Consider the following 20,567-nt stretch of genomic DNA (forward strand, 5'->3'; position numbering starts at 1 on the left):
AGCGGCATCCAACGGGGACTACGACAAGAGGAACTACGTTTAGGCGCTGCTCGGATTCACGGCGTGTTGATGTTTCGATTCTTTCTTTCTTTCTTTTTTTTTTTAAGCATCTTGGACTACCGATTGGATCCGTTTTTTTTGTATTTGACGCGAAACTTTTAAGGATAGCTCCTGTGCGTTCCTGAAAGGTGGACGTTTTATAGTAACTTTCAAAACTAGTAGCACACATTACGCAATGCTTAACAGATCATCACAATCCTTTTTTTATTTTACAATGTTCATATTTTAATGTGCATTAACTACTGATCTGTTAAACATTATATCGTTTATATATATATATATATATATATATATATATATATATATATATATATATATATATATATATATATATATATATATATATGCCTGACTGTTAGCAATAGTTTAGAATAAGGTTCGTCTTTAGTTAACGTTAACTAAAACGTCGATTTCTACATGCATTATTAAAATCGCTCTGAACTAACATGGACAAACAACGAATGGCCGCGATTTCACGAACAGAGGTGAATAAACACTGCAATAAATGTATTGTTCATTGTTTGTTCACGTCAGTCGATACATTAATGAACGGAAACTCGTTGTAACTTATTGCAAAAAGTGTTTTTTTAAGCGTTTTGGACCGATTGGCTTAAATGTATTTAACAACAACACTAAGTAAAATGTCCTGATACACTGTAACACGTGATTTTCTAAGTAAATAAAACATCATGTTTAAAAAGAAAACACCATTTCAGTCTTTCTACTTCAAATTTCACTTTTAAATGGCTGTTTATCGTTTCTTTCTGTGCAATTATTTGTAATATTTCTGTACCTTTTTACAAGATGAAATGCAATGCTCATATAACTCCATGTGCATAAACTGATCTGTTAAGCATGTCCGATGTTTGTTTTCCTAATGAAAGTTATTATAAAGTGTTTTGCTCTTGTTGTAAATGCTGTTTTCGAACCTGTCGGGGATGTTCACGAGAGAGAGAGAAGCTGTAACCCGACTGTAAACCGGTCTCTTTTAGGTACCTGGAGAAGTGTGTAAGTTCGAGTTAGTAGCCGTCGTGACGTTTACCGATGTTTTAGCGTGTAGAGGAATCTGCTTCGTGGCACATTCGCAGAGACTCTTGAACCCGTGGAGAAAGAGCTGGATAACCGAAGCCATTCCTGACCCGATGGGTTAATGGGAACTCACCCCGTCCACACCGATGCTCATCAGAGCCGAAATAACGGTCTAAGAAGGAAAATCTGGTTTTTGGGAATACCCCGCCGGTCGGCGTCTCCACGGATGGACATTTTGACCTCTGCGTTCGGTTTATTCAAGCTCGTCTGAAATGTTTTTTTTTTATTGTCTTTGAATGAATGTCGTTTGGAATAAACATTTACAGTTTTGACACAAATATGTTTGTGCTTCTGTGACCTCGAGCTGGGAAAACTCTTAACGTGCTGGATAACCTTCTCCTAGACCGGTTTGTGGAGCGGTAGTTCACTTCTTAACTAGTTGTTGTGCAACACAGGGCTTGTATTTATCATTGGAGTCACCGCTAAGGCAGTTCATTCAGATGAGCTGTAAGTAAGTGATTCTGGGCGGTTATTAAATGAAAAGCGAGTACGGTCAGATGCAATTGTTGTCGTCTGGGTTTCCAAAAACCTAGTTACTTAAGGCTTAGCCGGTCATATGGCCACTCAACACAGCGAAAAACAGCATGACCTGATTTTACTGGTTAGCTCCAGTGAACTGAACTGGACACACTGCAATGTAAAATAAAAAAAATAATAATAGGTTTTACTTAAAAGCTTTTCCTTTCTTTCCCCCTTTGGCACAGTCTGGCTGTTTGACTTTCGTTTGCGCTGCCAACTTTCCCTGGCAGTGCACCAAAAAAGGTTTAGATTTGTTAGATTCATGTTTTATGTCCATTAGAATAAAAAAAAAAAATCCATAATATTTCTTTAATGGAAAAAACCCCCAACTAAATAATTTATCAGATTTCCGAAACGAAGACAAAAACAGAAAACTGCACAACAAAAAAATAAAAAAAAAAAAATTCTTATTTATTTATTTATATATATATATATATATAAAATAAATAATACAATTACTATAAATATAAAAATATTTATTTTATAAAATAATAAATAAATGGATATGCTTTTAAAATAGAACATTTAATGTTTAAAAATGTTTAAATAAAACATTTAAGTCAGGTTTTTAGTTTGCATTAATTGCTAAATTGCTACACTAAAAACACCTATGAAGTAACTGGCTGAAAAGCAATATATGACCGATTGGTTTGGAAGGTCATCACAAATTTTCCCTTACGTTTGCACAAAACCATCTATATAACTTTACATTAATGGTGATATATTAAAAACATAAAAATTAATTAATGCAATCGAACTTAATATAAACTAAAAATATTTCCTAAAACAGTACAAGCACATTTTGACTACTGACTACAAAATGCACTTTATTTAATATGTACAGAACTATAGAATTTAAACAAAACTTTAGTTGTTGCCACCTGAGGTAATTTCTTAACGGCGGTTTTATAGTGCAAGCTCTTGTGGTCCTGTGTTTCTGTAGTTTATGGGTTTGTTAACAGCCCTGCTTCCCCCGACCCTCCTCTCTCAGTCTCCAACACAATAGAGCCTGTATGAATATCCACACCAGCTCTTTCAGCCGCCATTGTGGGATTGTTAGTTCCAGTCACCCTTTGGAAGCTAAGGAGGTTAGGAGGCTGAGTAACGAGTGTGTGTGAGTGAGTGTGTGTGAGTGAGTGTGTGTGAGTGAGTGTGTGTGTGTGTGTGTGTGTGTGTGTGTGTTTTGGGTGGGTACTCGGGGGAGGTGCCAGACCTTTTTAAAAGGACCCTCCATCCATAATGAAGAGAGGCACATGGGGGCAGCGACGACGTCATTAAAGAATCTTCGTCATGGCAACCGCAAAAGAACCTGCAGTTGCCTGGTGACAGGACCCCATAATGTGGCCATATGGATGAGGACAATGGAAGACCCGTCTGCAGACATTCCAAGACACGGATGGGGGAGAGAGAGATATAGAAACGAGGAACAAAAATGTGAAGAGAGAACAAGCTCTCACCCTACACATATACTGACATACACAAACAAATCTCATTTGATTATAAACCAACACACAATCATCAGAGATTAATACCACAGACATACTATGATTTTCCTTTAGATTTTGGTTCGTTTTTGACATTATTAGGGGTTTTATGTAAATAATTTTTAATCAGTTGTATTTCACTTAAAAAAAAATAAATGCAAAAGTTTTCTGGGAAAATTATATTTTATATATATATAGTTTTTAATATTCCATTGGTTGGACAATAGATAGCAAACATTGAGCAAACATTGCCCTTTCATTTTTATTTCAACTTTTATTTAAACAATGTCGGTAAACTGATGGCCCCCATTAACTTCTATAGTATTTTTTCCAATAGTATTAAGTCAACGGCCATCGGAAACCGTTTCATTACCGACATCCTACATACCATCTTCTTTTGTGTTCGGCAGAAGAATATAAGATATAATAACAGAATTTTAATTTTGGGTTGAACTACCCGTTTACGATACTTGCAGTCTAAAACTTTCCTTTAATGCATCTGCCACACACGCTCCTTTCTTTCTGTCGCACGACGGTTCTCATGACGCCTGCGCTGACCTCTGCTCTCCAAAGGTCAGGTGACATTTACAGCCTCCCATAACCGACCGGTCGTGTTGTCATCGGCCTCACCATCGCCACGGTGACGGTTCGTGGTGAACAACCTCTCACCCTGACTCACACTCTCTAAGACGGATTAGTCATCATCCACACTCCCGCTGTCAATCTGCCGTCTATACCTCGTGAGAGGAGAAATTCTATGTACGTCCATAAAAAAAAGAAGTATTTAATGTGATCATATTGTATTGCAAAACACTTCTGCTGCTGTTAAGGTGGATATGGGTTTGATGATATGGGTAGGTTTAAGGGTGGGTTGAAATGTGAAGGATGGGTCAACAGAGTAATAAAAGTAATTAATTAAAGATGCAATTACATTTTAAAAATATAAGTACAATGCAAAAACATGTAAGTGTATAGTATTAATTTAGTATTTAATTATTAATATTAAAATGCAAGTGCATAGCAGTTAAGACCCCTTAATATAAAGTGTGATCAAAAACAGTGGGTGATGATATATTACTTTCTGTTTTCTGTTTAAATAAATTTGAAAATATAATTTATTCCAGCTGATCATCATTATCATCTTCATCATTATTTTCAGCGTTGAAATAGAAATCTTTGGTAACAGTATAAATGCCTTTACTGTGATTATTAATCGATTTAATGCATCCTTGCTGAACGTATTAATTTCTTTTGAATGGTAGTGTATGGGACAGCCTTTTACCTTTTTTAAAAGTATCTTTTAACGCCGATAACAAGAATATGCTCAGGAATGTTTGTGTGCGTTCGTGTGAGGTCGATTATGATGACAAACTGTTAGAATCATCAGACTTCCTGTTCAAGGGTCAGCCGGACAGGAAGCAGGAAGGAAGTTAACGAGGAGGGGCATGACGATGTGTGGGCTTGAGTGCCTAATTACGCGTTAAACAGGGGAGTGTCATCATAATCAAGGAAAAATGACGCACGGAATCATGCAACAAGTCGTTGCAAAAATGAGGACGTTTTATTTTCACAGAAGTGGCTCGGTTTCAGTTTTAGCGAGTATTAAGTCGTCTCGGGTCCGGTTTACATCCGATATTATTAACCTCATCTCAGGTGACCGGTGATGATTAGTTTGCACTTATTATGTCACTGCATGTTAATCAAATCAAAAGAAGTGCAAGTAGTTATTACAGTTTAAGCCAATAGTTGTCAGTAAAATATACTATAAATATAAAAAAACTAAAAAACAGAAATTAGAAATTTTGTCTCGGCAACCATCAAATACTGAAGCCAGTTTCCCAGCACAGAATGAAAATTGAAAATGAAAAAAAAAAAAATAGATAACTCATGATTCTGAATCCGTTTTTTTATATCAGAAATCTGAGATTAAAACTTTATGGCAATTTGGAGGGAAAAAATTTGTAGAAGATTAGATAAAAGAGTTGCAGTTATTTGATTTTTATGCAAAATGCAAAAAAATTCAAAAAATAATCTGAATAATAAATTTGCATTATATTTTTTTTCCTCAAGAAATATGAGCACACTGCTAAGATCACTTCTGAATCTCTAGAGGATATAGACGGGATAGGATTGGAGCAATTTTCTCAGGAAAAATATCTTTTAGTGGCAACAATAAATCTCGTCAGGTTTTTCACTCCGATGGTAACACTGAGTGGCGGCGGTGACTGAACCCTGCAGGTTCCGGAATGTCTGGGAATGATTCTGGAATGTTCTTAATGAAATATGGAATGTGTGCAGATTGAAAGTAAAATGAACTGGACGAGGGTTTGACCTCCTGCTGTGACACCAGCTTATGGACACGGTCTCGGTTATATGAGACGGCTTTATTATGCTTTAGATGTATGATTTTATTCTTCAGCAGAGATTTCAGATTTCCGTCTTTTCATTACAACAAAAGGAACAACATTCCCCTAATTTAACAGAGACACACACACACACACACACACACACACACACACACTCTCTGACTCACCCAGAGGAAATTGTCCTCTCAGTTGGGCAGCGTTTTAATTGGCTGCTGTGGGATTCTTCATGGATGTTTGACCGTCTTTTATGGTATTCTTCAGTGCTGTTCGCACACAGACACCTGCAAGAAAAATCACCAGAGATCCCTTAAATATCTCAACTGTTTCTCCAAGACGGCTTTAAAATGAAAATGAGAGCAACTGAAAAGTTTTGCTAATCTAAAGAACGTTTTTCCGCTTTAAAGAACTTTTTATGCAGTATAAAAGTAATCTCACATTCTCCAGCGAGATCTCACGCTACTTTCATGAATGTTCACGTTAACATTTATTGGCATTTATTTGAAATATAAATCTTTTTTTTTTTATATTATAAATGTCTTTACTGTCTTTTTACTAAATGAAAGTATTCATTTCCTGGGGGGGAATGTATGAAAGAGTATTAATGTATGAAAGAGTCTGAACAGATGAAGCCCACCCAAAAGAGATGGATACACACACACACACACACACACACACACACACACACACACACACAGATGACTCCTATTGTTCATGTTTATCCAGAGCAGCCAATCCTCACGAGATCAAACCGTTAAAGAACAGACCTAGAGAAGAAAACAGCTACATGCCACAAAACCAAAGAAAGACACTTTTTTTGATAATGGCAGAAGCGTCCAGCACAAATAAATTATTGTCGCTGTCATCTTAAACAAAAAAAAAAAAAAAAAAAAAAAAAAAAAAGAGACGTATTTCTAGTTCAAAAAACAAAAAAAACCACCCAGCGAATCCGAGGCCAGCATCACTATTATTACTGCACATAACTGAACTCAGTAGCTCGATCGCAGAGTACAGTAAATTGAGTAAATGCAAAAATATAGGACAGGATGTGAGAACGTGACTGAAAAAAAAGAACACGGGGCAAAGAAGATAAACAGTTGAGTCACGCTTTGATAATAACCCATGATAGATAAACACATCCACCCATTCATTAGGGGAGAGGGTTCGACACAGCTCACTGAAGCAGGGTAGTGCTGTCCTTAACACCAGGAACGACAACTTTAAGCTACAAAAAAAACCATTATTTATCCTCGTGTCAGTCCAAACTCGTTTGATTTTTAAAAAGTCAACGAAACGGAGATATTACCTGCGGTTCAGGAGTGGCTCGACAAGAGGAGTACGACGACTGTAGCCAAACTCTTTGACACGTCTGTGTGTGGTGGCTCTTGATGCCTTGACCCCAGCCTCAGTCCATTCCTTGCTTAAATTCTTGAATTGATTTCGCTCGACAATCCTCGTAAGGCTGCGGTTCTCCCGGTTGGTTGCGCATCTTTTTCTTCCACATGCTTGGATACCGCACTCTGTGAACAGACAGATTCTTTGGCAATACCCTCCTCGTGAAGGATGTCAATGACCGTCTTCCCCAAGATTGTGCAGCCTAGCGAACCAAACTGAGAGAGCATTTTAAAAGGCACACAAGTAGCAAAAATGGGAGTAGAACTGAAGGAAAGAATTAATTTCTTTATAAACTTATTTAGTTGCGGGTTCATTTGGAGCACTTGAAAGTCTTTGTTTTTACTTCTCCGTACCCACACTGCAAAGCAAAACGAAAAGCAAGATAGGCTGCAAGATAGGGACCGATGAAGCTGCATTTCATATCAATGTCTGTATAAACGTGCCTGTTCGGCCAGAGCCACCTTGAATTTGAGTAGCTTTGGAGAAAGTTTCAAAAACAACAACGTCAAATCCAGTCCGTGGTTTGACATCAAATCCAATCGTGCATTTTTTGTCACAAAAAGAAACTTTGTCATTTCCTCACTCTTGAGTTCTTCCAAACCTGTAGGACTTGTGTGGAACCCAAAAGGAGATCATTTGTAGAACGGTTAGCAAACCACTTTGGGTGCCCTTGATTTCATACAGAAATTCTTGAGCTTCAGAATGATATGATGGTGAGTAAATGATGACCAGTTTAATTTTTGGGTGAACTATCCCTTTAAGAAGATTTAAGTTATATAAAAAGGCACTACTTAGCTTTATCCAGGCTCTAACTTAATTTAAATTGAAGTGAAATGCTAAGTAGTACTAAACATTTAAAAGAAACAAATCTATTAAAGCTATTCTGTTAAATTTTGCCCTACTGAAATTTAATATAGTTCATATCCCAGAGCTTAACTGTAGCTGTAAGATGGGGGACACAACAAGTAAAATCATGATCCTCATTACCATAAGGTTTTTAAAATAAATTTGAACAAACTATGACATTTTAAATAAAAAAAAATGATGTATCAATCGGTGTGATTCTATACAGTTGTCACACCAGGGGGAAGAGAACAAAGTCATTAAAAGGAATAGCCTAATAGTTTACCAAAAAAATTTAAATGTATTTTTTATAGAAATGGTTGCTTTCCATTAGTTGCTCACCAACAGAGGCTCTGCAGTGAATGGGTGCCGTCAGAATAGAAGATAAAAAGCTGAATAAAAAAAAAACAAAACAAAACACAATAATCCACACCACTCCAGTCCAGTCCTTGTTTCTAATGAACAAATCCATGAAAGCTTTTTAACTTCAAATCATCGCTTCTGAACAAAACAGTTATCCGTATTACCATAATATTAAGTAGGCATATGTATTAAAAAAACGTAAAACTTTGATGACCTTAATTTTTTTTAATGTAGTAAAAATGTACAAATAATAATAAAAACCAAACAGAAAAAAAGACAAACCATCAATAAATTGATTTCACTTTACATTTAAAAGATTATTTAAAAAAAATGTATTTGAATTCATATACAAACAAGCACAAATGCATACTAAATGACGCGGTACAAAACGGTTAAATCAGGCCTGTGCAGTCAAACAGAAAGTCAGCACTCAACCAAAACACCAGCTGATCTCAGAGGTGATCCTGAAGTTCTCAGGAAGGGCTGCAGACGGTATAAACGTCAAGGTGAAGGTCAGTGAAGGTATTTGGCACCAAACTGACTGAGAACATGGTAAATCTCGTATTTGCTCAAGGGCTGTGAAATTCCCCTTGTGGAGCAACTGTGCGTGTGGATGTGAGTCTCTTTGCAGAATCAAAACACACACACACACACACACACACACACACATATATATACACACACACACTCGTCCAGAGATTCTGTGGGCAGTTTGACAATCCTTCTCAGCATGCAGTGAGCCTTTATGACAGCAGGGTGATGAGGGCATCCAGAAACTTTCCCCTGTCCTCCATCTTGAGCTCAATGACTGCAGAGAGAGAGACAGAGAGAGACAGAGACAGAGAGACAGAGACAGAGAGACAGAGAGAGAGACAGAGACAGAGAGACAGAGAGAGAGAGACAGAGACGAGAGAGAGAGACAGAGAGAGAGAGAGAGAGAGAGAGAGAGAGAGAGAGAGAGAGAGAGAGACAGAGAGAGAGAGAGACAGAGAGAGAGAGAGAGAGAGAGAGAGAGAGAGAGAGAGAGAGAGAGAGAGAGAGAGACGAGAGAGAGACAGAGACAGAGAGAGAGACAGAGACAGAGAGAGAGAGAGAGACAGAGAGAGAGAGAGAGAGAGAGAGAGAGAGAGAGAGAGAGAGAGAGAGAGAGAGAGAGAGAGATTCTCATAATCTGTTGTGGCATGTTGATAAACGCACATGTGTGTTTTGGGGCCTGGCAGAACTGAAGGCATCTGGCACCAAACTGACAGAAATGATGGGAAAATCAACTGCTGACAAAACCAGTGAATATAACGGCAGCTCATGTGCAATGCACGTCAAATAATATCTTAGCATACCGCATGATTAATACAAACTGATAAAACCAATTTAACAATAGCAGAATTGATGCATTATATTGGCTTTGAAAAGAAAGCTCATTTTGAAATGCTGCCTCCATAAATAAAAAGCCTTCGCTACTAAATGCCTTACATTTTTCAGTGAAGAATTTGAAAGTTACTAAAGAAAATGACCATTGCTTTAGCAAAATTATGCACTGCAAACATTCATAACAGCTTTAACTTATCCGCGCTGGCGAGTGCTCGCGGTATAAACAGAATTATCACGTCTGGTGAGCATTAAAGTCTTACAACTAGCCGATGTAAATTTTATAAATGCTTTTAAATGCACCTATTCCAAAAAAACAAAACAAAACCCACAAGCGAATTTAATAACTATAATGAACTAAAATTAAAATATAGAAAAGCTATAAATACTAATAAACACTATGAAAGCATCAATATGCACTGTTTTTACACCTGCTTATTCAAAGTCACCATCTAAACTCTGGAGCTCTGATCTGCTCTGCCCTCTTGTGGTCTGCTGGCTGTGTGTGAGATCACCCACCCATGATGCTGTGCAGCAGTCACTCACCTGAAGTGTCGAAACGATCGTGTAGAGTTCTGGAGCTGGTGCTCTCAGCTGCTTTTTCGAAAGCCCGGCCGAAGAAGCTTAAAAAGTAAAAACGACCGAAGTTAAAATGAGCTGAAAAAGAGAGAACGTGACATCTCCGCATATAAAACAAACCTACTTTTTCTTATCTGAGGTTTCTGATTCTGGCGGGATTCCCAGGACAATCACGGTTCCCTTCTCCACATCCAGAGGAGCAGCCATTATCAGTGGAAGGATCTTACAGCGTTTGTTCCTCGTCTAACAAAACATACATATGAGAACCGCCAGGGCACGTGCTTGGCTTTAACGTATTTTAAATGATTACTCTCATTCAGTATTTGTGCCCACATGTACTTACAGAGCAGACGAATGCTTTGAGCAGGTATTTGCAGAGGAGAGTCAGAGCCAGAGGTTTAGAAAACAGCTTCACATCTGGCGTTCCCTACAAACAGAAAAATACAACTCGGCATCAACACAATAATAGAATAAAACGTTCACTTATTAAACCTCACACGTTATAAACATCTTATTTTGTTTTCTGGAAAACGTGAACATTGGGCAGAGTTGTCGAGTAATAATAGCAATTAATAATATTAATTGTAACAAATTTTATACAATCAAATATTTTTACTGTTTTTCAAAATAAATAAATAAAATTAAATCAAATATATTAATATAGAGATTCTGATTATACTATAAAGGAGCATTTAATAATAATAGTTATGTATTTATTTATCATTAAATTGTAAATATTAAAACAAGTCTATAAATATGACTATAGTAATTATAATAATCGCATTGTAGAACTGATAAATAAATAAAATAATAATAAAAAAAAAAAGTAAAAATGACAATACAAATATTCATGGCTGCACTTAATTTCCTTGCTTTTAAATGTTTACCAAATAGCTTTAGTTTTGACACTAGATATATAGTTTTAATTATATATAAATATAGTTTAATTATTAATAAATGCAGTAAGATGGTTGACGCATGGAGTGTTTTCTATGCAAATGTACAGAGAACCAAACTGCTGTGAAAACACTGAAGCTAATTCTTTTTAAAACACAGTCTTGTACTATGACGGCTTTTCCGTACTGTTTTAGGAGTTTGATTGAAAATTGCTCCACTCCAGAAATGTAAAACCTGAAAATACTCGATTTGATCCTTACCTCCAGCAAATGACAATAGAGGAAAGGCCCCTGTGAGAGAATGAGGTTAGTGCAGATGCAGCTCGCCACTGTCTGCTGAATGGCCTTCAGTTTCTTCTTGGCCAGATCAATGCCTAAATGCAACCGCTCCAGATTACTCCTACAGAGACACCGATGAGAAATGAGTTAAAAAGAGTCTTAACTGGCGTTAAGACACCACACTGATACTTCAAAAATCAATCAAAATTACTTTTTTCTTATTTGATTTTAGGCAACTATAATAACCCCGTTTTGTACCTGGACAGACAGTCCAGAGCTTTGATGAAGTTGTCTGTTGGCGTTTCATCCTTCTCCACGTTCTCCAGCAGGGCGGCGGCAGCGTGAACTACGTCGGAGGCCAGGAACCGGTTCTTAAAGCCAAAGTGTACAGCAAATGTCTGCACACGGATGTCTTTCATACTAAAAAAAAATAAATAAATTTAAAACAACAATTAAACCTGAAAGATACTGACTACTGCAGGAGCAATCTTTCATTTGGCTCTCTCACCTGAATTTGTTGGCAGATTCTTCGATGACTTCACGCAAGTTCTCTTTAATCGTCATATCCATAGAGTTAAACTTCTGCCGCACCTGCTTGAGCGGCAGACTGAAGGAAAGCAAACACCGTCAACCCCAAAATCTGATTCATCAAATTATAAAACAGTAAAATTTGATTGAGAATTAAAAGTAATAGTTCAACCATTATTAAACTGCCTGAAAACGCACATACCCTCATGCCATCCGAGATGTAAATGTGTTGGATGTAATCCGTTATGGGAACAGATTTGGATGCTCAGCAATGGATGCTCTGCAGTGAATGGGTGCCGTCAGATTGAGTGTCCAGACAGCGGATAAAAACCATCACAATAATCCACGCCACTGTAGTCAATCAGTCAACATCCCGTGGGACATTTTTTTTGGAAAAAAGCATTCCCTGCTGTGCTTTCACATCAAAATCCACTCACATATTTCATTTTGGCTGTTTTCACTTGTAAATGTTTTTTCTGTACAAATTTCTCTGACCATTTTTTTTTTTACTGGGAGAAACACATACTATGCCTAGGATTATGTTTATTTCAGCCAAAGGGATGGATTTGTTTCTTACAAACACACAGTTTTTCGCTTCTTAAGACAACTGTAGGACTGGAGCGGTGTGGATTATTGTGACGCATTTATCAGCTGTTTGGACTCAATCTGACGGCACCCATTCACTGCAGAGGATCCATATGCGAGTAAGTAAAGTAACGCTACATTTCTCCAAACCTTTTCAGGTGAAGAAACAAGTCACCGACATCTTGGATGGCTAGAGGGTTCGAATTTTCAGGGAATTGTAATTTTTAGGACGAACTCTTCCTCTAATATAAATCATCGACACACATCAACTTTAATGAGCTTGCTCAAACTTCTAAATGAAACTTCTTCATATTGGCAAGTTATTGGATGCCACTGGTCACACCATTAACACACGATCGGTCCACTCACCCCATATCTGCCAGGAACTCCTGGAGTTTCTTCTGTCCGTTGATGGACCAGAGTTTAAAGCTGCAGGAGGTGTAGCAGGAGTTACAGATGCTCTCGTACAGAGACCAGTGCTGATACAACACCAACCTCAGACTGACACGCGGGGTCAAGGGTCAAACACACTCATTACACATAATGTGGGCATTACCTTTACACACGCGCAAGAGCACAAAACATACCGTTATGCAAAAGCTAAGACATTTTTAGACAAAATTTAAATCAAGAGATGCATATTAGTTGAAAATAATCATAAAGAGGACATGTTTTTTTTTTTTGTTTACACCGGTTTTCTGTCTGAACACTCATTCACACCATCGTACGAAGCAGGATACTCGTATTCAAAAGTGATCCTCATGCAGTCGATGGACAGAGAGTTCTCCTCGTCCTCGTTTCTATGGCTGTGTCGGGACACGTGACGCTGTAGGGTGGCGATGTCCGTCACGTATTTCATGCTGTACAAGAAACAAGGTCGCTTGAAACACCTGCTTCAGAAGTCGCGAGAACATCCGAGATGTTAATGTCGGCAAAATAAGGTAAGAGGGAGATTCTTACTGCGGTATTTTATCATGAACCCACTGATCTGTGACTCCGATGACACTCCACCTGACGGCCGAAGAGCGAATGTTCAGTTTAGAGAACAAATATACACCGATGAATTTGCACATGCATTATTGGAGTACATTTTAAAAGAAAATATGATTTCAGTCAGTCTAGGTAATTTAGCATTTAATTCAATTTGTTGAATTGTCGTGAAATTCACTAGCAATTTAGGAGTGAAAGTCGTTTCAAAGCAAATCCCACACTCATCTGTTTCAGTTTACTTTGTACTGACTTGACTTGACTTATTAAAGTTAATATAAAATAAGAAGCGTACCACAGCATGTCTTTGGTGTCTTTAGACATGACCCAGGCCAGCTCAAACATCACCAAAGCTGCCTGAAAAAACAGAATAAAGCAGAAAAATATTGCTTATTCAAGTATTAAACAGCAGCACTAAGAGATTCATTGAATATTTAAGAAAATTATTAATTGACATATTACTGAATCAAATATTATTTGGCAGTACAAAATGAAACAACAAATGATATATTAGAGCAAAGTCAGAGTATCTGTACAGTTACACAATGAACATTCAGATTTTAGATATGCACAGAAAATACCATATGTTTATATAGATGAAATATAAAATTAATTAATTATATAAATTATATAATATAATCTTTATTGCCTAATTTCAGATTTAAAAAAAATAATTAAATTAACATTTAGAATTTTTAAATGCATGGAAATAATACTGTTTGTCTATACAGATCAAACCCATACAGTCTCAAAATGAATATTAGATTAGGTAATATAATCTGAAATACAATCTGATTTCACTTAAAAAAAATTAAATCATTAAATTTGAATTTTCCACAAATATGCAATAATCCATATAGGACATAGCTTATTGTTTGCTTAAAAACTTTTTAATAAAAACATATGCATGTGAATAAAGGCTGTTAATCACAATGTATCGTTATATTAGTGTATTTTCCAGAGCAACATACATTAGCCTAAAGGCACTGACGTGGTAGAGCCATCGCAAAATCCAAGTTACCAACCAAATCAGCTTTAAATTAAATTAATCTATTACGGATACATTAATGCATGAATGTCAGACCATATGAAATCGTAGCTACTCACAGATGTTCCATGAAACTCATACTGCTCGTAGTCAAACAGAATCTCTCTCCTGCAAACACAAACACTCATGCAGTCAACACAGAAAAAAAAGTGTCAGCACTGGTAATTGTAATTTGGAGTGATTGTTAGGTTCATAATTATTGACCTCCGAGCTTCCCATTCCCTTCTAGCCCGCTGCCGTTCTATTCTCCTTTCCAAGGCATCCTGAAGTTAACATGCATAAGAAGATCTGAATACAAATAATCAAGCTGCTTGTAATACGTATGACAACATCTCACAAACGTGCCTCATCATAACGCCTTCGTTTCCCAGAAGGCTCTGAGCTGCCGTCACTTTCGTTTCCGGAATCATCGCCGCCTTCTTCGTCCTCGTCCTCATCATCACGGAAGATGTCGTCGTAGGACGGGACACCAAGGTCGTCGTCTTGCTTTATCAGAAGCTTAATCTAATCGCAGTTCAAATAAAGACATCGTTGATTAATAACGACGTGTTTTACGGTGAGGAGGGCGAAATAAGGAATGCCGAATAGTTTTACCTGCGTGTCATTATAGACATTAACCACGTCAACAGGTCGGTGTGTATCACAGATGAAGAAAATGGAGTCTTCCTCAGGCTGGAGGGTCTCCAGCAGGTCCACATTTGCTCCACAGTTTATCAAAACAAAATACTGGTACTAGAAGAAGAAACATACAGATGCAAACATTAACTGCCTCTGGATTAGACTCATGACTACTAACCAAATGTCAGTCAATACAATTGCTATATAAACCAGGTTTTAAAAATGCAAGAGTGGACAGCATTTACGGCAGAGCATTAAAAGGTACCTGCTCTTTATGCTCCATGAAGGCTGTCCCCAAATCCTGCCATCCTGCCACGGGAACTAGTGTATACTGGACTTGATCACAGTGAAACAGAGCCTGGGTAGAACGGACATAGACAGCAGGACTAAAAATACTGAATGCTTTTGAGCAAATGCTGCAGGATAAAGTTTATTTCAAAACCGCATTATGCGAACCACAAAAAGTGCTGGGTAAAAAAAATTAATAAAAAAAAAAAGCCTAAATAGAATGAGATTAAAATATTTAAATTCTAAAAAACAAACAAAACAAAAAAACCCCACACGCGATAAAAAAAAATCTAATAAATGAAAGCAGTACAATAATGCGTAGAAAAAAAAAAATCAATGATGCAACTTAATTTTGCAAATAATATTTTACACATACTTTCTATAAAACTTATTAGTATAAATATAATATAGTATATAATATAGTTTTAATTAGGTCTTTATAAATTAATATGTAATTAGCTGCCTTTTAAAATTTAAGATGCACATAGATGATCATATTTGGGAGTCCATGTGCTCTAAAAGAATGAAAACAACCGAACCAACTCTAACATGTACTACATACACATCTGAATATCTACGCCACATAATCACAACTACCTTCTTTGCACCAATTACACGTGTTTTGTGCAACGTTGCATCTTATCTTGTGCATTTGATGTGCGTAGCATTCATTGTTTAGTTACTGTAGCATATGAAGTTATGGCATGACTAACCTGCAGAACTTTACAGGCGCACAACGCATCAATATCAGGAGACACGAACAGGGCCACTCTCTAAAGATATAAAAACAAGAAAATAGGCAAGTTTTAGAAAGTCAAAGCAGTTCACGAATACGCATTTGACTTTCAGTAAAGAGTTTGTACAACAAACTTTAACCAAAAATACAGTACAGTGTCACACAAAAGCAGTAGCATAAGAAAACACATATTACACTGAACTAAAATGGACTTTATAAGATTAGCATACAAAACACTCAAACAGTAGCATATAATTGAGGTATTAATAGTGCTTAAAAAAAACTATTAGGTATTTAGTAAATATCAATAGTATTTCTGGCTTGAACGACTTTAACAATACGCACCTGATTAACGACAACATCATAAAATTCCTTTCGAATATCGGTCACAAACATGTTAAAATACAAGCGTGTAAAGTTGAAAGATATTTGTTAAAAAAACGTGTGCGTATGCTCGCGTTTTAAGACAAAGACCTTGTTGTTTTTAAACTCAAGATTTCCGTGTTTCGTCTCTGGCGCCAAATTTGCTACACGCACATTTAGGGCGGCCTTTGCAGAAATAACCAATTGAAGCACGACTTAGAGTGACAGGTGGATACATTAGCCAATGGCGTGCGACCGCAAAAGGCTCTTCTGTCCAATCAGATACAGATACACGGCGAAACGTACACACATAAATAGAGAGTACATAAATAAATAAATAACACAAGGAGGTTAATAATTGTCCGGCATAATAAAATACAAAACACGGTAAAAGAAAATTATTATATCTCATATGGATTTAACACAATTCATATATAGGGCGTGTACCTAAACTTAAAAGAACGATCTGATTGGCTACGGTTTGGGACGACGCGTTGTTGTTTTGTTGCGTCACGTCCTACTACTCATCACGCACTTCCCACTGAAAGAAGAGCTGCTGTGTTTGTTATTGAGTTGTCATCAGTATTCTCTCATCACTGCTGATATTCTGCGGTCAGGCAGATAAAGCGATAATATGGTGCGTAATCGACTTTAACCTACCTTTAAATTTGCCTTTTAGCGCGGCGCCTTTTATTGTTTTTGCTGTTGGAACTTGCTAGCGAATGCTAAGCTAAAAGCAGTAGAAAGCTGCACTGTCACTGTAGCAGAAATTAAGATTGGATGTTTGTTTAAAATCAAAATGACTTGACATTTAAATTTCTTCATGAGTTCTTGATTCAGAAAATATTTTATTGTATCATTAGAAATGCACAAGTTATCACTGCATTGATCTTAAAACTCTTAGTCTGTTACCTATACACATATCAATAAATGTGGTGTGTATATATATATATATATATATATATATATATATATATATATATATATATATATGACACAAACACACACAATGTGTAGTTAAGATAAGGTTTGTTTAAAAACTTTCTGTCTACTTATTTCATCAGTTCTCCTTCAACATGTTTGAGCCCCATGTGGGCCGGGTTTTCCAGAACCGTTTCTCCACCCAGTACCGGTGTTATTCAGTGTCCATGCTGGCAGGACCCAATGACCGTTCAGATGTGGAGAAAGGAGGAAAGAGTACGTCATGGTCTATTATACCCATAAAGCAAAGCGACGTCAAATCAAAAATCAATTCTGGGTTGCATTTCACTGAACTAATGCGGATTTTATGTTGTGTTTTCAGTAATTATGCCCCCGTCTGCTCTGGACCAGCTAAGTAAGAGATATTCAGCAAACTAAATATGAAAATTCAGTATTTCCCTGTCGCGTCTCGTATATTGATTTCACATGTGGTTTGTTTTTCAGGCAGACTTAACATCACATACCCCATGCTGTTCAAACTCACCAACAAGAATTCAGACAGAATGACACACTGCGGCGTTCTGGAGTTTGTGGCAGATGAAGGCATCTGTTACCTCCCACACTGGGTATAACATACATAGCACATCCACTCTTTCTTTTTTTTTGGAACACATTACCGGTGTTGATCACGTTTCATTTTGTGTTCAGATGATGCAGAACTTGTTGTTGGAGGAGGGTGGTTTGGTCCAGGTGGAGAGCGTGAATCTGATGGTGGCCACATACTCCAAATTCCAGCCACAGAGCCCGGACTTCCTGGATATCACAAATCCTAAAGCTGTGTAAATATATAAATGACATGCACATTTTACACTAAATGTTTTTAATGCTATAACAGCTTATATTTAGATCTGAATTTGCTGGTTTATCAATATTTTTGCAGATTAGAGAATGCTTTGAGGAATTTTGCCTGTTTGACCACAGGAGACGTAATCGCTATCAATTATAATGAAAAGGTGATTATGTCTGTTAATCAGTATAATAATGATTCATGTGGTAAAAAAAAAAATGCACTAAACCAAAAAGTTCTGTTTTCCAGATTTATGAGTTGCGTGTCATGGAGACCAAACCCGACAAGGCTGTGTCCATCATTGAGTGTGATATGAATGTAGGGAAGCTTATTTAATACATAGGACCACAATAAATGTCAACTATATGATATTGATCAAAAGTCATGGTTCAGAAGGACTTTAAATTAATACTTTTATTTAGCAAGGATGCTATAAATTGATCAAATTTGTTTAAGGCATTTATAATTGTATTTAAAAATGTTGTTTTGAACTTTCCAATCATTTTAGAAAATGGATCACAGATTTTAATATCAATAATCAGAAATGTTTCATGAGCAGCAAATCAGCATATTAGAAGGATTTCTGAAGGATCACGTGTCACCGAAGACTGGAGTAATAATGCTGAAAAATCAGCTTTGCTTCACTGAAATAAATTACATTTTACAATATATTTGAACAGAAAACATTTGCTTCAGATTCTAATATTATTTCAGTGTTTTTTGTTGACTTTTTTTTTTTTAATTAAATCCAGTTTTGGAGTGGAGAATACTTTAAAAAAACCTTTTAAAATCTTACTGACTCGAGCGTTTGAATGTTTTATCAAATCCTATTACCTGAAGACCTCAACTTCTCTCTAATTACACTATTTTTTTGCCTTTGAGGTGGACTTTGATGCTCCTCTTGGTTACAAAGAACCAGAGAGACACATGCAGCATCCTGAAGAACCAACAGTACGTTCCCACAAACAAAAATCCCTTACATTACCCGGCAGCACAGTATAATAATTTGCACGTAAGATGCTCTTAATGCTCAGTTTATCATTCTGTTGTAGGAAGAGGATACGGATCCAAGTAACTATGAGATGGACATCGGTTTCAGAGTAAGTCAAACAACGATTATTTATATTCCAGTCTTCATATGCGTTATGAAATCAAATGCTACCTTGACCAATGAAGACTCGTCCACTTCAATTAATACCTAGGTGCCTTTCCTTCCTGATTTTCTCCACAGGCCTTTACCGGTTCTGGAAATCGTCTAGATGGGAAGAAAAAAGGCATTGAACCCAGTCCAGCCCCGCTTGATCCTAGTGACATCAAACGGTACCGACCGACCACCTCTCATTCTCGCATTCTAAGTTAAACTTGCATTTTAATTATTTTTTTTTAAACCTATTTTATACAGAGGAATTCCTAACTACGATTTCAAAATCGGAAGGATCACCTTTATCCGTAACGCCAGACAACAGCCCCGCAGAACTGAAACGGTAAGTGTAATTATACGGCCTATAATGTATTCAGTTAAAAAATCCACATTCCTGTATTAATATATTCAGTGTATTAAGTGACACTTTGCAAATATCTTTTTCGAATCATTTTGTCTCCAGGACGATACGGCCAGTAACTTCATTGCGTTCTCTGGGGAAGGACAGTCCCTGCGCAAAAAAGGCAGAAAACCCTGATCACACATGTACAGTTGAACACAGAAAGTCCACTACTGTTTGGTTATCTGTGCTCTTTTTGAACTACCATGAACTCAACATGGACTGTTATTTGATGACAAGCACCTGATTTTTCCCGTAAGGACCTCGCTGATGTTTCTCTAAACATGACAAATGATGTTTTACAAATGGTTTGGCGTAGCGAACCCCCTCTTTTTCACATATTAGGAAACACAAACTGGTGACCAAAACACTTGTTCGGTAACATTTATACGCATAAAACTTTGAATTATTTAAATAAAGTTCACCCTGCAAATCATCAGATTTGTTCTTGTAATAATTTTGCAAGATGTCGATGAGTTTGTTTCTTAATGCCAATAGAGAAACGTAGTATTACATCACTTGCTCATAATGAATCTTCTGCAGTGAATGGGTGCCGTCGGAATGAGAGTCCAAACAGCCGATAAAAGCATCACAATAACCCACACCACTCCAGTCCATTTGTTAAGCGAGTGTTTGTAAGGCGTTTTAAAATTAGACCTCTGTTTCGAGGTCCAACAGTGGGGAAAGTAAAATTATTGCTAGGAGGATTTCCATTTCAGCCGGAAGGAAGGATTTGTTTTCTGCACATACAAAGCTTTTCACAAGACATTAAATCATGGACTGGAGTGTTGTGTATAGCTTCTGCATTACTGTGATATTTTTATCGTCCGTTTAGATTCTCATTTCGACGGCACCCATTCACTCCAGATA

At 37.0% G+C, this 20,567-nt stretch overlaps 3 protein-coding genes across 3 annotated transcripts in view; 2 read left to right on the plus strand and 1 right to left on the minus strand.

Moving 5' to 3' along the window:
- The window catches only part of cldn5a (claudin 5a), a 1,046-nt gene extending 681 nt beyond the window's left edge, over positions 1 to 365 (plus strand). Inside the window, exon 1 of the mRNA XM_043247733.1 lies at positions 1 to 365. This exon is cut by the window's left edge and continues 681 nt beyond it. Within this exon, the coding sequence (XP_043103668.1) occupies positions 1 to 43 (43 nt within the window). The 3' untranslated portion in view covers positions 44 to 365.
- Positions 366 to 8,340: 7,975 nt separating this feature from the next.
- On the minus strand, positions 8,341 to 16,563 carry cdc45 (CDC45 cell division cycle 45 homolog (S. cerevisiae)). Its single transcript, XM_043246257.1, has 18 exons — positions 16,371 to 16,563; positions 16,003 to 16,062; positions 15,267 to 15,359; positions 14,978 to 15,115; positions 14,729 to 14,887; positions 14,588 to 14,646; positions 14,443 to 14,491; positions 13,631 to 13,692; positions 13,309 to 13,359; positions 13,089 to 13,208; positions 12,718 to 12,849; positions 11,744 to 11,842; positions 11,494 to 11,655; positions 11,218 to 11,356; positions 10,404 to 10,487; positions 10,185 to 10,303; positions 10,028 to 10,104; positions 8,341 to 8,924 (listed from the first exon to the last, which is right to left on the minus strand). Exons 1-18 carry the CDS (start codon positions 16,419 to 16,421, stop codon positions 8,860 to 8,862), a joined length of 1,719 nt encoding a protein of 572 aa, XP_043102192.1. The 5' UTR covers positions 16,422 to 16,563; the 3' UTR covers positions 8,341 to 8,859.
- Positions 16,564 to 16,881: 318 nt separating this feature from the next.
- On the plus strand, positions 16,882 to 20,133 carry ufd1l (ubiquitin recognition factor in ER associated degradation 1). Its single transcript, XM_043247470.1, has 12 exons — positions 16,882 to 17,025; positions 17,453 to 17,585; positions 17,692 to 17,724; positions 17,814 to 17,935; positions 18,018 to 18,148; positions 18,250 to 18,322; positions 18,406 to 18,474; positions 19,039 to 19,107; positions 19,209 to 19,256; positions 19,388 to 19,476; positions 19,559 to 19,640; positions 19,761 to 20,133. Exons 1-12 carry the CDS (start codon positions 17,023 to 17,025, stop codon positions 19,833 to 19,835), a joined length of 927 nt encoding a protein of 308 aa, XP_043103405.1. The 5' UTR covers positions 16,882 to 17,022; the 3' UTR covers positions 19,836 to 20,133.
- The last annotated feature ends 434 nt before the right edge of the window (positions 20,134 to 20,567 follow it).

The sequence above is a fragment of the Puntigrus tetrazona genome, chromosome 8, assembly GCF_018831695.1.
Source record: "Puntigrus tetrazona isolate hp1 chromosome 8, ASM1883169v1, whole genome shotgun sequence".
NCBI lineage: Eukaryota > Metazoa > Chordata > Actinopteri > Cypriniformes > Cyprinidae > Puntigrus > Puntigrus tetrazona.